The sequence below is a fragment of the Salvelinus sp. IW2-2015 genome, unplaced genomic scaffold (genome assembly GCF_002910315.2).
Source record: "Salvelinus sp. IW2-2015 unplaced genomic scaffold, ASM291031v2 Un_scaffold1641, whole genome shotgun sequence".
Taxonomy (NCBI): domain Eukaryota; kingdom Metazoa; phylum Chordata; class Actinopteri; order Salmoniformes; family Salmonidae; genus Salvelinus; species Salvelinus sp. IW2-2015.
The window spans coordinates 169,270-186,222 of record NW_019943055.1 but is presented as its reverse complement, the minus strand read 5'-3'; the positions used below and the strand labels follow the sequence as shown (position 1 = coordinate 186,222).

Below are 16,953 nucleotides of genomic sequence, written 5' to 3'. Positions count from 1 at the left end.
CTCTTCTCTTCTCCTCTCTCTTCTCCTCTTCTCTCCTCTCTCCGCTCCATCTCTCTCTTTTTCTGTCTGTCTGTCTGTCTGTCTGTCTGTCTCTGTCGGTCGGTCGGTCGGTCTGTCTGATCTGTTTTCTGTTTGGTATCACTGCTGTCTGCTAAGTTAATGTTAATGCCATCCTAGAATAGGAATGTGGGCATTCCCACCACAAGGGCCTAGGCATCCCCAAGGTATTCCAGTACAACTGTTCTATGGATTGGTGTTTTTTTAGGATTTTAGTTTTTGGTCAAAAAAGACTGTAAAATCAACAGAAATTCAGCTGAAAATAATTTTGAACATCTGTTCCCAAGTATGAAACAAAATAAAAATAATAGACCGTGTCTGAATTTTAATCAAAGTATGTATTTGAAAATAACAATAATTTCAATCTCTTTTTTTGGGGCTTAGTTGTGGTCAATTTGCAGTGTACACATTTTTATCATTACAGTATGTTCCTGCCGAGGCTGAATCTAGTTGCCTACCCCTGGTTTAGTTGATGTGGTAAAATATACACTAGGTACATAAAGGTGGAAAGGGCTATCACCAAGCTAAAACGCTTAAACGCAAGATGGAAATGAGAAACCAAGTTATTTTTTTAAACACTTATTCTGAAAATAAACATTCTGCCAAGCCTTGATCTCAGCCTGTGAGGCCAATGGCAATGTCCAAGTCAGCTACGAGGAAAGAGAGAGAAAGCAAAGAAGATTATTATTTTCTTCTGCCTCAGCCAGTACATAGCAGCCCGGTGCTTCTATATTGGCAAATAGTCTCTATTTTATATGCCATTAAATCACGCTAACGACACACTAGTTACTCAGTAACACATGAAACTGACACACATGAAACGGACACTGATGACTAAGGTGAAAGTGTTGCATACTGTACATACCTGTTAATTGATTGTATTTAGAGGCTATGTGAGAGGTGGGTAGTTGAGTAGATTGGACTTGTGTGACCATTAGAATGGAGTCCACAGACTCCATTCTAGGTCACACATTGGACATGTGTGACCATTAGAATGGAGTCCACAGACAGTAGATTGGACATGTGTGACCATGTAGAATGGAAGTCCACAGACAAGTAGATTGGACAATGTGTGACAATCTAGAATGGAGTCCACAGACAGTAGATTGGACAATGTGTGACCATTAGAATGGAGTCCACGACAGTAGATTGGACATGTGTGACCATTAGAATGGAGTCCACAGACAGTAGAGTGGACATGTGTGACCATTAGAATGGAGTCCACAGACAGTAGATTGGCCTTATTGAAGTATTGTTTTTTTTCTTCAGATATATATCAGTGGATCTGACGCTGAAGAGGCTGGAGAGGCATTCATTCTATAACCTGAAGAAAATCACCCACATGTGAGTGACTTACTAATCTAATATGGGCCATTTAGCAGACGCTTTGGTCCAAAGTGCCCAAAGTTGTGTGTGCATACATTTTTACGTATTGGTTGCCCCAGGAAACGAACCCACATTCCTGGCGTTGGGAGCACCATGTTTAACTGAGTCACACAGGACCACCTTCACTATCTGGTAAATTCTCTTGATTTCTATTACTGGCTATAACAGGAAGCGTATTTCGCCTTGACAAAATAGCAGTTTGTAGGCATTTGAGTATAGTTGTGTCAACTAAATTATTATTAAGTAACTGGTTCCACAGACTTGTTTTAGTTTACGCAACTTTTCAGTCAAAGTGTTACCAGAACTTTACATTTTTAGTTGTCACAAACTTAAAAGCATGTGTTCGCTCTATTAGGCTCATGTTCATTCAACTAGAAAGTATTATTTATGGCATTTTACCTAAAAATAAGTCTGTGGATCTAATTACACACACAGCACTTTTAACATACATTGTTTTTAACTTACAGCTTGACATACATGATTACATTGTGCATGTTAATTTATACAGTTATTATAATTATTTGTACTCACAATCTCTTGATTGATGTCGTTCTGATCTTGCTGCTATGCCACCATGTCTGTGTTAATTATCAGTTCATCTGACAATTCTCACATCATTGCATTGATTTATTTATTTAAGCAATTTTAGGTTTTTCTGTATAATTGTCTAATKTTGGCAGGAAATATTACTCTGCTTTAATGTTACTCCTTCATAAATCAAATAGTTTTGACTACTTTTAACAGATTTATTTCAAAGTGCAAAGTGTAGCAATACAGCTGAAATTAGTTATTGAGACTGACATGGTGGCATAGCAGGAAGATTAGAACGCTGTGAACCAAGAGGTTGTGAGTTCAAATCCCAGCTGAGGACATGTTGAATACTAATTACTGTATTAATGAACATGCACAATGTCAACGTGTGTGAAATATGTAGTTGGAACTCTTTGTATGTTAAAAGCAGTATGTGTTTCACAGACATTTTTGGGGGGTAAATTTGCCCAAATAATAATTTCTAGTTGAATGAACATATCAGACAAATTGAGCAAAAACAAGTTTGAGCCAACACATTGTTTTTATTCAGGTAACACTGACCGAAAAGTTGAGTAAGAAAAGGATGTGGAGCCAGTTACTTTAAACTTCCTGGCATTGACAATGTCACGGATCCCTCCGGAACTTGCGCACACCTGGTCCCCATTTCAACTGATTGTATTTGTATAAATGTGCCCTTTTCACCATTGGGCTGTCAGTTATTGTTACAATGTCCGTTGGTCGTGTGAGTACCTGTGCTATGTTTTGGCGTTCGTGCCATTATGGAGTGCCAGAAGATTACGGGTCTCGTACCGTGTGTGATAATCATTGTGCGCTAGTGTTATTTATTCGAGGTACTCCTCGCTCTTTTGTTTGGGTTTCAACCCTGTGTTTTGTATACGTGTTTGTTTGGTCTTCGTCCCCGTGCCTTTACATGGAACGCTGTCATTTGGGAAAATAAAAACCTCTATTACGCATTCCTGCACCTGTCGCCCGATCCCTTCATACCAGCATGACAGACAACTTAGATGGAAAGCTACTGAGGATGGTAGCTGACTCTATAGCCACTCCTAAATGTCATATCTTTAATCTGAGCCTAGAGGAAAGTATTTGTCCTCAGGCCTGGAGGGAAGCCAAAGTCATTCCGTTACCCAAGAGAGCCAAAGCAGCCTTTACTGGTTCTAACAGCAGACCTATAAGCTTGCTGCCAGCTCATAGAAAACAGTTGGAAAAAATTGTGTTTGAGCAAATACAATACTATTTCTCTGTAAACAAATTAACAATTTGATATTAAGCCTTTGCCACATTGTGGATTCAGAGCTATATCTAATAGAACTCAAATGGTTTTCTTTAATGGACACTTCTCTAATGTTAAACATGTAAAGTGTGGTGTACCGCAGGGCAGCTCTGTAGGCCCTCTACTCTTTTCTATTTTTACAAATGACCTGCCTCTGGCATTAAACAAAGCATGTGTGTCCAAGTATGCTGATGATTCAACCATATATACATCAGCAACCACAGCTAATGAAGTCACTGAAACCCTTAACAAATAGTTGCAGTCTGTTTTGGAATGGGTGGCCATTAATAAACGGGTCCTAAAAATATCTAAAACTAAGAGCATTGTATTTGGTACAAATCATTCCTTAAGTTCTAGACCTCAGCTGAATCTGGTAATGAATGGTGTGGCTGTTGAACAAGTTGAAGAGACTAAATTACGTTGTGTTACCTTAGATTGTAAACTGTAATGGTAAAAACAAATAGATTCAATGGATGTAAAGATGGGGAGAGGTCTGTCTTTAAAAAAAGAGATTCTCTGCTTTTTTGACACCACATTCCAAAAAGCAAGTTCTGCAGCCTCTAGTTTGAGTCATTTCTTGATTATTGTCCAGTCGTGTGGTCGAGTGCTGCAAGGAAAGATCTAGTTAAGATACAGCTTTCCCAGAACAGAGCAGCACGTCTTGCTCTAAATTTGTAATCAGAGGGCTGATATACACTTACCGGTTTGAACGGTAGTGTAAGGAGGGCTGATATAAACACTATGCAGCCAGTCTCTCTTGGCTATGAGTTGAGGAGAGACTGGCTGCATCACTTATTTTTAAAAGAAACATGAATGTGTTGAAAATCCCAAAAGGTTTGCATACTCAACTTACACAAAGCTCTGACAGACACATTTACCCCCACCAGACATGTCACCAGGGGTCTTTTCACAGTCCCCAAATCCAGAACAAATTCAAGAAAGCGTACAGTATTATATAGACCCATTATTGCATGGAACTGTTCCATCTCATATTGCTCAAATGAACAGCAAACCTGGTTTCAACACCTCTCCCCTATTCGACCTAGATAGTTTGTGTATGTATTGGAATTGATGTTGGCTAAGTCTCCCTTTTTTGTAAAAAAAACAAAAAACATTTTAATTGATGTAGGTCTGTACTTGAGCTGTTCTTGTCTATTAATGTTCTGTATTGTGTCATGTTTTGTTTGGACCCCAGGAAGAGTAGCTGCTGCTTTTGCTGCAGCTAATGGGGATTGTAATAAAATACCAATACTTAACCATATTTAGGTGAAACAACTAGATTTTTTATTTTACAGTGCATCCATCAACAGACATTCTAACTGTTACCCAACAGCGTTTCCATAACCAGTTTGTGGTTGACAACAACATTTCATAAGGTCTGAAGATTGTCACTTTGCCATCCCATGTTACTCTAGAGAAGCATATTAGCTAAGTGGCTTTTGATGTAATGACGTCAGAGAGAATAATTGAGAGATACTGTATATACTGTATAAACAGTATCTGTCTCCCATCCATCATTGCTAGGTCTGGGTCTAATCAGACAGAGATAATAACATGTTAGGGGAGAGGGCAAGCTAAAAGTCAATATTTGGTTTTCCTGTCCATACCTTAGCTGCTGTATTTGCATCTCATAAAGACCCAGAGGAAAGCGGGAGAGAGCTTATGGGCTCCTAGGCATGCAACTGAGACTGGCTTGCAAATTAATACACCGTCCTGGTCATCTCTAGCTCCCCATCTTTATCTTATAGGTTATCTCTATAGTCTCACCTTTTAGATGATATGTGATTGTTTGTCCCCTCTGTGATAGGCTCTCTTTGTGGCCAATCCCTGTCCTGGATTTAGTATTCCACAAATCTCCAGCTCTGAGACACCTCGTGCTCCTGAGAAGATTGAGCCCCTAGCCAGTTATTTGAATTGGATCTCCAGGGTCTGTTCAGAGCTGGTTGGTCCAGTGGTTGTGCCACACCACATAATAATGGCATCTCTCTCCGTTTCCTCCAGGGGTCAGAAACAAATTAATGTTGGGCTTCCTGTCAGCTGCTTGTGGCCAGTGGAGGGTGGCAACTGTTAAGGGTGGGGGAACCAAGGGGAGGGGGACAGGGGGAGAGGTAGGTCTTGAGGGGGCAAGGGGCTGGGGCGGACCAAGGGGTGGGGGGACAGGCAGGGCCTGGGAGGGGCCAAGGGCTAGGGGGGGCCAAGGGCTGGGGGGACCAAGGGGCTGGCGGGCAAAGGGCTGGGGGGGACCAACGGGGCCTGGGGGGACAAAGGCTGGGGGGGCAAGGGGCTAGGGGGGGCGCGGCACAGGGGCTGGGGGGCAGCCAAGGGGCTGGGGGGACAAGGGGGCTGGGGGGGACCAAGGGGGGGCAGGGCGGGGACCAAGGGGGCTGGGGCGAGGTACGGGTTGAAGGGCAAGGGGCTGGGTGAGTAGGGCTTGAGGGCAAGGGGCGGGGCGAGGTAGGGTTGAGGGCAAGGGGCTGGGGCTGGGCAGCTGGGGACAAGGGCTGGGGGGACCAAGGGGTCTGGGGGGGACCAAGGGGTGACCCATTGGGGGAAGGGCGGCAAGGGGCTGGGGGGGCCAGGCGGAAGGGGCTGGGGGGGACCAGGGTGGGGGGCAGGGGCTGGGGGGACAAGGGGCCTGGGGGGCCAAGGGTGGGGGGAAAAAAAAAAACAAAGGGGCTGGGGGGGCCAAGGGGCTGGGGAAGCGGGGCCAAGGGAACTGGGGGGGACCAAGGGGCTGGGGGGCCAAGGGGCTGGGGGGGACCAAGGGGCTGGGGGACCAAGGGGCTGGGGGGACCAAGGGGGCTGGGGGCCACGGGGCTGGGGGGACCAAGGGGCGGGGGCCAAAGGAGGCTGGGGGGACCAAGGGCTGGGACAAGGGCTGGGCGGGCCAAGGGGCTGGGGGGACCAAGGGGCTGGGGGGACCAAGGGGCTGGGGGGGCCCAAGGGCTGGGGGCCAAAGGGGCTGGGGGGGCCGGGACCAAGGTGGCTGGGGGGCCACGGGCTGGGGGGACAAGGGGCTGGGGGGGACCAAGGGGCTGGGGGGGACCAGGGCGGTGGGGGCCAAGGGGCTGGGGAGGAAGGGGTTGGGGGGGGACAAGGGGCTTGGGGGGGCAAGGGGCCTGGGGGGGGACAAGGGCTGGGGGGGACCAAGGCTGGGGGGACCAAGGGGCTTGGGGGGACAAGGGGCTGGGAGGGTAGGGTTGAGGGTGGAGGGATTGGGTGGAGAGAGTAGTGTGGAGGATGGGATGGGCTGGAAGGGTGGAAGGAAATGGTTCATTGAACAAAGGCATGCAAACCTTGGGGCTGAAATCAGGGGGGGAGAAGGTTGAGTGTGGTGAGTGGGCGGTGGTTCACTGCACATTGCACACACACTGGGTCAGACAGAGGGCTCCCAGTGGTCAGAACACGTTGGCCAGGGTGCTGTGTGGTTATCCAGGTGTGTGAAGGAGGGCCAGGATCACACGTTCGTCCCCAGGGTTCCTCCACACCGCATGGGTTAGACAAGCAAAGAGGAGAGCCCCTCTCCTGGCCCTCTCTGGCGCACAAGAGTTAACACAGTAAGGAGACATTAATTGAACCTTGACTTCTGTATTTAGATGTATGTGGAGATTTGGAAGATTTTACTCCTGGTCTTTCCCACAGACAGACATGTACCTTGCCCTGTTCTGTCAGCACTCAGCAGGTTTAAGCCACACATGGGTGTAATCGGTATCCCTGGGTTAGTGTGTGTGCGTGCGCGTGAACCTAAAGCACGGTCCTGACCTTTAGACAACATGAAGGGAAGTTGTGATGGACTGTTGGGAATTAATACAAACCCTTGTATCAACTAAATGTATGTGATATACAGTATGTTCTGTGATGCAAAGGTATGCTAAATTACTGAGCAACGCAAAGAATGTATTAGCACTTAAAGGGATTCTTCAGGATTCCATCTACTTCCCCAGAGTCAGATGAACTTGTGGAAACCATTTTTATGTTTCTGTGTCCAGTATGAAGGAAATTAGAGGTAGTTTTGAGAGCCAATGCTAGCTAGCATTTGTGCAATGGCTAGACGTCTATGGGTATCTTGCTAGCGTTAGCGCAACTACCTCTAACTTATTTCTTACTGGTCACAGAGACATAAAAATGGTATCCTAAAAAATGGTATCCATAAGTTCATCTGACTCTTTGCCAAAATCCCAAAGTATCCCTGTATTCCTAAAATACACAGAAATACATCTCAAATTGGAAAACATTATGTTTACCTTGTCGTTCGCTTACAAGTGTGTGTGTGTGTAGCTACCCCTTTCCTGCAGTCAAATGATCTAGTGGCCTCATGGGTGGAATGTTACAAGCATTTCGCTACACACGCAATAACATCTGCTAAATATGTGTATGTGCCCAATAACATTTGATTCATTAATAGTTTTCATAATTAATAAACATTTATTTATTTTACGCTAAAAACCTGGTGACACATGTTTTTTATATTTTTCAGTCTTCTGTGATGTATATAAAGTGTAATATTGGGAGGTAAACTCCAAATTGAATACATTTCAACTCTATATCTGACATGGTACAGGTGTCTTCTTTTTAAAAGCCCATAACCATGTGTGTGAGGTGTATACTTTTGTTTAACAGTAGATTAGTTTAAGACTACCAAGAAACACTCTGTGTGACCCTGATTTAGCCAACTGCAGTAAAAGGTTAAGCATTTTGTGTTTTCCATTTCAGAGAGATCCGGAATGCGAGGAGTCTGTCATACATAGATCCAGAAGCATTTAAAAACCTTCCAAACCTGAAATACCTGTGAGCACTTTTAGACATCATATACAATGTATTAAAAGCATCATTCTGACAGCATTGAAAATGCTATTGTGAGTCCTCCTAACCACTGACAATGCTACTTTAACACAAGATGCAAGAGATGAGATTTGTCTTCAAATATTTGGCTTGGACAAAGGACCCATAATTGATCAATTATATATATTTAAGTCTTTTTTTTTTTGGTTCCTTCTAGGGGTATTTTCAATACTGGCCTCACCATCTTCCCTGATCTCACCAACATTCACTCAGATGACATGAACTTCATACTGTAAGAAAACTAGTAGGCAGAACTTTTGTTATTTGTCACTCAGGTCTTATAAATCTATTACAATCCACCGACCATAGTATCTATATATAAAATCCCATACTCAAAACCTCCTTTCTTCAGTAGTAGGGAGGGTTTTCCAACCCAATATGCCTTGGTTAGTCTAGTGTCAATGGTTACTATTGTGCCAGGAGATGTACTTAGCTATTTCCCACTCTGACGAGGTTTTCTATATTTGAGACGCCACCTCATTTCCTCTTGTTTCTCCTCACAGTGAGATCACTGATCATCCTTACATCTCTGAGATCCCAGCCAACTCATTCCGCGGTATTACCAACCAAGTGCTGACAGTGTGAGTACACAGCCTTAGCTCTAGTGTTTCACTGGTGTTGTCACCTTAAGGGATAGGCCATTACATTACCCTCACTTGCAGTCTCAGAGTGTGCTGTGGCCAGCCCAGAGAGGGTTTCCCTAACGTCTACCGGCGAGAAACTACCATTACATTAGATGCCAAAGCTGTGGGCACATCGGTCACATTGGAAAAGAGATACAGGAGACCACAAGCTCATTCAGCTAAGTAGTTAGGTTTTGAAGGGGAGAAAATAATATTGAAAATGTTGTAGTGATTTTGGTCACTAAATTGCATACACAGGCAAATCCCTCAGCACAAAAGTATGCATGTTGTTCACCACCTACTGCAGCATTGACATGACTGATTTTAATATGACCTGTACAACCAGAAACAGATTGAAAGTTAGTCAGTGGGTTGGTGCCTAATAACTCATAATTACCCAGTGATTACTTCAGTAAAAATGTCACCTTTATGAATGTTTTCTAATGTTGTTATTCTCTTACAGGATGCTGTACAGTAACGGCTTCACAGACATCCAACATCATGCTTTCAACGGGACCAAACTGGATGCTGTGTAAGTCATTTAGCTTATATCATTAACACAGTAGAATAGAATGGAATAGACTATGGAATGGAATAGACTATGGAATGGAATAGAATGTAGAATATAGAATATAGAATATAGAATGTAGAATATAGAATATAGAATATAGAATATAGAATATAGAATAGGCCCAGTCAGTATTAGATAGAACGTTGCAGCCCTGCCTGCCTGTGGGGGAAAACAACCTGTTGTTTCCTAGGTTACCCCATTGGCTCACAGTAAATGCAGTTTTATTGATGTCTGCTTGTTTTAGCCAATTACAAATCTAATTTAATAAACGTACAACATGTCTAAAGATGACTTTTCAACATTGCCTGCTCCAGAGTATTCTCACTACTTAGAAAAAACATAATATTGTAGGGCTTCCCTCATGCCCCCCTTTTCATGACGGTGCTAGCAGCCAGGTGAATGAATGAGGGCTAGCTAGTTACCGACCAGAAAATTAAGCTAGCCAAGACCAACAACGCAAAGAAATGGACTATACAGCTAGAAGTAGTAAGTGGAGTTACAAAAGGACTATACTAAACAAGTTAAATGTCTTACCTATGATAAAATGTTTTCCACACATATATAGTTAATGTGTAGGTTACTTGGACATCCGGCTCCCCACATTTCCCACTCCCCCACATCGAATATCCTGAAGCCACAGGGCTCTTCTCGCAGGCTCTATTTCCCTACATGGGAGCATTGGGAACCTTTCACTGCTACACCTAACTAGTTCTCTCAGATCACTGCTACATCTGAACTAGTTCTCTCAGATCACTGCTACATCTGAACTAGTTMTCTCAGATCACTGCTACATCTGAACTAGTTMTCTCAGATCACTGCTACATCTGAACTAGTTCTCTCAGATCACTGCTACATCTGAACTAGTTCTCTCAGATCACTGCTACATCTGAACTAGTTCTCTCAGATCACTGCTACATCTGAACTAGTTCTCTCAGATCACKGCTACATCTGAACTAGTTCTCTCAGATCACGGCTACATCTGAACTAGTTCTCTCAGATCACGGCTACATCTGAACTAGTTCTCTCAGATCAATGCTACATCTGAACTAGTTCTCTCAGACGTGCTTACAGAGAGATTAACCCCAGCCTTGATTAGGAAGCTCTAGTTCTCATGGGATAAATAGGATATTTTAGGAGGGTGATTTCAGGAAGTCCGCATCAAAGCATCAAATGACCTCTATTTCCCTAGCCTGGGTACCAGTCTCTTTAGAACAGGGGTGTCAAACACATTCCACGGAGGGCCTAGTGTCTGCAGGTTTTTTTGTTTTTTGTTTCAATTATTAATTAGTGACCTTAATTCATCAACCAAGTACAAGGGAGGAGACACCCGCAGACACTCAGCCTTCTGTGGAATAAGTTTGACACCTGTGCTTTAGATAATCCACTCCATGTACTCCTGTGCCAAAGATACTGTCCTTTCTGCTACCTTCAAATATTAACAGTCTATCATTAATGAGCTCGAGGAGAACAGTGGATATGATCCTGATTTGATCACCCTCACAGTTATCCTCCAAGCACAACGATTATGCAAATATTGGAACTCTATCACTTTTTCTCTCTCCACAGAACAGTTGGTATCCAGCTGCTAAGCAACCATTTTTTTGTTAGTCCAGAGGAAACCAGTCTGACAAAAGTCGCTAGTTTATTAAGGTTAAATTCCCAAACTAAATACATACTGCAATTCCAACCACAGAATGGCTTAGTTTTAAGCCTGAAAATACAACAACTTGCCTAGCTAAGGAGTGTAATGTTAGCTAAAGAGACTGATACTCAGACTACTATTTACCAAGGGAGAAAAACACTATATAGGGTCTCGTTTTTAAATGTAGATTTCATCCACTGACCTGGATTTTTATTGAATTTAGTTTTAATAATACATTATTTTACATGTAGAGCACTTCTCATTAAATGCGGAAATCACAAAGCTCTGAAATGGGGATAAAACCAAGCACCGCTTTCTGTGTCACAATTTCAACTCCCCTCTTCCTTTTGGTCACCTTTCTGTCCCCTTTCCAGTCAGGATATGAAACATTAATATGTCTTTTAAACCAATGGGCAGTCACTTTAGTCAGTCTTACCACACTGCTGTTTGTGTTGGCAGGAGCGCGCTCAGAGAGAGAACTGATCCTGGAGTGTGTGTGTGTGTGTGTGCGTTTGTGTGCCGCTGTGTGTATAGATGTCTGTGTGTGAGTTTATCCCTGGGTCTGTAATACCAAGATAAACACTCCCCCCACACGTTTATTATCATGTAGGGATTCTACAATATGTTTCTGAAGTACCTTCTCCGATGGCTAATTTAAAACACTCAGATAAGATCTGATCCATCCGAAGTCAGTGTTGCTTCAGAAAGCCGTGAAAATATGAGCTGTTTTTGAGCTATCAGGATGATTACAGTGATTGAAGTGTGTCGGTTACATTCTTGCACGTGCGTGTCTGCTTGTGCCCCCGTGTGTGTGTGTGTGTGTGTGTGTGTGTGTGTGTGTGTGTGTGTGTGTGTGTGTGTTGTGTGTTGTGGTGGTGTGTGTGTGTGTGTGTGTGTGTGTGTGTGTGTGTGTGTGTGTGTGTGTGTGTGTGTGTGTGTCGTGTGTGTGTGTGTGTGTGTGGGACTCTCTCTCAGGTACCTCCATAGAAACAGGCGTCTGACCAGGATGGATGAAGGGATGTTTTCAGGCACTGTCAGCTGGCCCAATGCTTCTGTGAGTATTAGTTAGCTTTATTTAACCGAGGAAATCCCATTCTTTTTTATTTAACAGGTAGCACTTTCCTTTATTTAACCAGGGTAGTACTTCCTTTATTTACCAGGGTAGTACTTTTTATTTAAACCAGGGTAGTACCTTTTCCTTTATTTAAACCAGGGTAGTACCTTTCCTTTATTTAACCAGGTAGTACCTTTCCTTTATTTAACCAGGGTAGTTATACCTTTCCTTCTATTAACCAGAGGTAGACTCTTTCCTTCTATTTAAAACCAGGGTAGTCACTCTTCCTTTATTTAACCAGTGAGCTAGTATCCTTTCCTATATCTTAACCAGGGTGAGTACCTTTCTTATTTAACCAGGGTAGTACCTTCTTTATTTAACCAGGTTACCTTCCTTTTCTATAACCAGGGTAGTAACCTTCCTTATATACTATTAACCCCTCTAGACGGGTAGTACCCTTTCCTTTAATTTACACCAGGTAGATACCTTTCCTTTATTTTAACACAGTTTATTTTCTCTCATTTTTGAAATCAGGAAGTTACAATTGACTCCAACCAAGTGTATGTAAAGCTTCCAACTTCAACGTATCCACAATGTTACAGTTTTTAAATGTTAACAATTTTGGTCATTTTTTCTTTTAAAGGAATCAAGATCCAAATAATGTTGGATTAATCAAGAGAGTTATACAATGATATGTGGTTTATGTTTGAACTTTTACAGAAAAAGTTTAATTGGAGTATAATATAATCAGATTATTATTAGTCAAATATTAAATTAGTAAAAAAATAAATAAAAACATGAATTTCCTGATTTACAATTCATTTCCTAACTGCCATGAATAATTAATGGTAAGTTAGATTTTTTGTCCCTCTCCATTTCCTTTCATCATACGGAGGAGGAGAAACATGTCTGTGAGAACACGTATGATCAGCTTAAAACTTCTTGACGCTACGGATCCCGTTACGGAATTTTCCTAAACAACCACTGAATTGCAGAGCGCCAAATTCGAAATATTACAAAAAATATTTATAATTGTGAAACACAAGTGAATATACCAAAACACAGTTAGCTAGTTGTTAATTCACGTATCGGTGCAGATTTGAAAAATATGCTTAACAGCGGAAAGCAATCCAAGCGTTTGTGAGTGTATCAATCAATGCTAGAACAGTTAGCCTTAAATAGCTTGGTCACGAAAGTCAGAAAAGCAATAAAATAATCGCTACCTTTATAATCTTCGATTTTTACTCACGAGACTCCCAGTACACAATAAATGTTCTTTTTTGTTCGATAAAATATAAGTTTTATAACAAAAAACGCCATTTGGGTTGCGCGTTATGTTCAGAAAAACTACAGCCCGTTTCGTTCCTGAAAGGCAGACGAAAATTCCCAAAAGTATCCGTAATGTTCGTAGAAACATGTCAAACGTTTTACATAATCAATCCTCAGGTTGCTTTTAACATACATAATCGATAATATTTCAACCAGACGGTAACCTATTCAATAAAAGAGAGAAAGAAAATGTCGAGCTACCCCTCTCGCACGCAGGAACTAATCAAAGGACACCTGACTCGTTTTGAAAAATCTCGCTCATTTTTCAAAATAAAAGCCTGAAACTATGTCTAAAGCCTGGTCACAGCCTGAGGAAGCCATTGGAAAAGGAATCTGATTGATACCCCTTTAAATGGAAGAGGGGCAGGCAACGGAACAGGGTTTAAAAAAAAAGCACTTCCGAGTTGGAGTTCCTCAGGTTTTCGCCTGCAGAATCAGTTTTGTTATATTCACAGACAATATTTTGACAGTTTTGGTAACTTTGGAGTGTTTTCTATCCTAATCTGTAAATTATATGCATATTCTACRATCTGGGCCTGAGAAATAGTCTGTTTACCTTGGGAACGTTATAAAAAAAATATATAATAATAATTCTGGTCCCTAGCGTCACGAAGTTAAAACATGTTGGTATTACAGACTCGGACAGGGAGAGGTTGAAAATGTCAGTGAAGACACTTTCCAGTTGGTCAGCACATGCTCGCAGTGCACGTCCTGTTAATCTATCTGGCCCTACGGCCTTGTGAATGTTGACCTGTATAAATATCTTACTCACATCGGATGCGAAGAGCGTGCTCACACAGTCATCCGGAACAGCTGGTGCTCTCATGCATGTTTCAGTGWTATTTGCCTCGAAGCGAGCATAGAATAAGTTTAGCTCATCTGGTAGGCTCGTGTCACTGGGCAGCTCTCGGCTGTGCTTCCCTTTGTAGTCTATAATGGTTTGCAAGCCCTGCCACATCCAACGAGCATCAGAGCCGATGTAATACGATTCGATCTTAGTCCTATATTGAAACTTTGACTGTTTGATGGTTCGTCGGCAGGCATAGCGGGATTTCTTATTTGCTCCTTGAAAGCAGCAGCTCTAGCCTTTAGCTCAGTGCGGATGTTGCCCGTAATCTATGGCTTCTGGTTGGGGTATGTATGTACGGTCACTGTGGGGACGACGTCATCGACGCACTTATTGATTAAGCCAATGACTGATGTGGTGTACTCCTCAATGCCRTMRGARGAATCCCGGAACATATTCCAGTCTGTGCTAGCAAAACAGTCCTGTAGCTTAGCATCTGCTTCAGTTGACCACTTCTTTTTTGACCTGCTTTAATTTTTGCTTGTAAGCAGGAATCAGGAGGATAGAATTATTGTCAGATTTGTCACATGGAGGGAGAGCTTTGTATGCATCTCTGTGTGTGGTGTAAAGGTGGTCCAGAGTTTTTTTCCCTCTGGTTGTACATTTACATTTACATTTACATTTAAGTCATTTAGCAGACGCTCTTATCCAGAGCGACTTACAAATTGGAAAGTTTGGAAAGTTCATACATATTCATCCTTTTTCATTTAACATGCTGATAGAAATTCGGTAAGACCAATTTCAGTTTCCCTGCATTAAAGTCCCCGGCCACTAGGAGCGCCGCCTCTGGATGATCGTTTTCCTGTTTACTTATGGCGGAATACAGCTCATTGAGTGTGGTCTTAGTGCCAGCATCAGTCTGTGGTGGTATGTAGACAGCTACGAAAAATACAGATTAAAACTCTCTAGGTAGATAGTGTGGTCTACAGCTTATCATGAGATACTCTACCTCAGCCGAGCAAAACCTTGAGACATCCTTAGATATCGTGGACCAGCTGTTGTTTACATATATTCATAGTCCGCCACCCCTTGTCTTACCAGACGCCGCTGTTCTATCCTGCCGATACCGCGTATAACCAGCCAGCTGTATGTTGATAATGTCGTCGTTCTGCCACAACTCCGTGAAGCATAAGATATTACTGTTTTTAATGTCTTGTTGGTAGTTTAATGCCCTTTTAGTGTAAGAGCTGTTAGAAAAGACTGCCTGAAATTTCAGCGTGTTTTGGTGGGATGGAGTTTTGGCCTGCCTGGTGATGGTAMATTTGTTAATASACCAATAACAAAKYGAGTCCCAAACCTCTCTGCCAATAACAGCTAATTTTCAGTGTATCCCTCGCCACTCAGACCACTCCTATGGAACACCGTTTGGGKCTTTGCATGTCAAAAAAGATACACTTCAAATAACACTATTTGGTGCGTCAAATAARCTTGTTGACCAATCAGGAYCTGAATATGACTGCACATCATAATTKAACACTTTCATTAATTTACGTAGKTATTACACATTGATTACAGTATCACTTGTATTTCRTATGTCACAACAATGTTCTTCCSCCATGTCACGCCCTGACCTTAGAGAGCCTTTTTATTTCTCTATTTGGTTAGGTCAGGGTGTGATTTGGGTGGGCATTCTAGTTTGTMTATTTCTTTGTTGGCCGGGTATGGTTCSCAATCAGAGGCAGCTGTCTATYGTTGTCTCTGATTGGGGATAATACTTAGGCAGMCCTTTTTCCCAYCTTCAKTTGTGGGATTTTGTTTGTGTGTAGTTGCTTTCTGCACTGCATATAGCTTTACGTTCGTTTTGCATTTTGTTGTTTTTTRGTGTCATTTAAAATAAAAGTATAATGTACGCCTACCACGCTGCACCTTGGTCTCCTTCTAACAACGGACGTAACACCCCAAAACATAGCAAAACGACAATCTGTTTCAGTCGCTATAGTTAGCTRGCTAACTATCTAGCTAGSTGTCATATCCCTAATTAATAAATAACCAGTTTTCGTATTTGCTCCGACCCGGTCCGGTCAAGGCACACTAGCCATGCTTATAACGYTAACTTGGGGCRACAGGGTTAGGTAGCTGGCTAGCTTGTTTAGTTCTTTATCTAGGAAGCACTGTTCAACTGACGACCAAGGTCAGCCTGCAGGCGCCTGGCCCGCGATAAGAAGTCGCTAGAGCGCGATGAGCCAAGTAAAGCCCCCCAGGCCAAACCCTCCCCAAACCGGGACGACATTGGGCCAATTTTGTGCCGCCCTATGGGACTCCGGATCACGGCCGGTTGTGATACAGCCCGGGATCGAACCTAGGTCTTTAGTGATGACTCAAGCACTGTGATGCAGTGCCTTAGACCGCTGGCGCCACTCGGGAGACCCCATGATTGCAGTTTCTGGAATTCTGGACGCAGTATTTGCAGCATACTGCAGTCAGATTGCAGTACACTGCAGTATGACTGTAGTTAGAGTGCAGTATAACTGCAGTATGCTGCAAATACTGGGTCCAAAATACCTATTTTCTTTACTGCAGAAATGTTGCAGTGTAACTGCAGTTACAGTGCAGGATAACAGCAGATCAAATGCAGTACACTGCAGTTATTCTGCAATTACTGCATCCAAAATACCACAGTCGACTGCAGTTACTGCATTTTTACTGCGCTATCAAAACTGCAATAGCTACCCCAGAAGTTGCTAAAAACATCTGTATCAGAGATGTTTGTGAGTGACTTTATCATACAGCAAACCAAAGTCAATGTAGTAGGGAGAAAGCCTAACTCCAGTTTCCAA

At 42.8% G+C, this 16,953-nt stretch overlaps 1 protein-coding gene across 1 annotated transcript in view; it reads left to right on the top strand.

Annotated features, from left to right (window-relative positions):
* LOC112071556 (thyrotropin receptor-like) overlaps positions 1–16,953 on the top strand; it is a 48,023-nt gene that overhangs the window by 9,643 nt on the left and 21,427 nt on the right. The window contains 7 exon segments of the mRNA XM_024139003.2: positions 1,327–1,401; positions 7,982–8,056; positions 8,268–8,342; positions 8,614–8,691; positions 9,197–9,265; positions 11,922–11,985; positions 11,987–12,000. Of these exon segments, the coding sequence (XP_023994771.1) occupies positions 1,327–1,401; positions 7,982–8,056; positions 8,268–8,342; positions 8,614–8,691; positions 9,197–9,265; positions 11,922–11,985; positions 11,987–12,000 (450 nt within the window).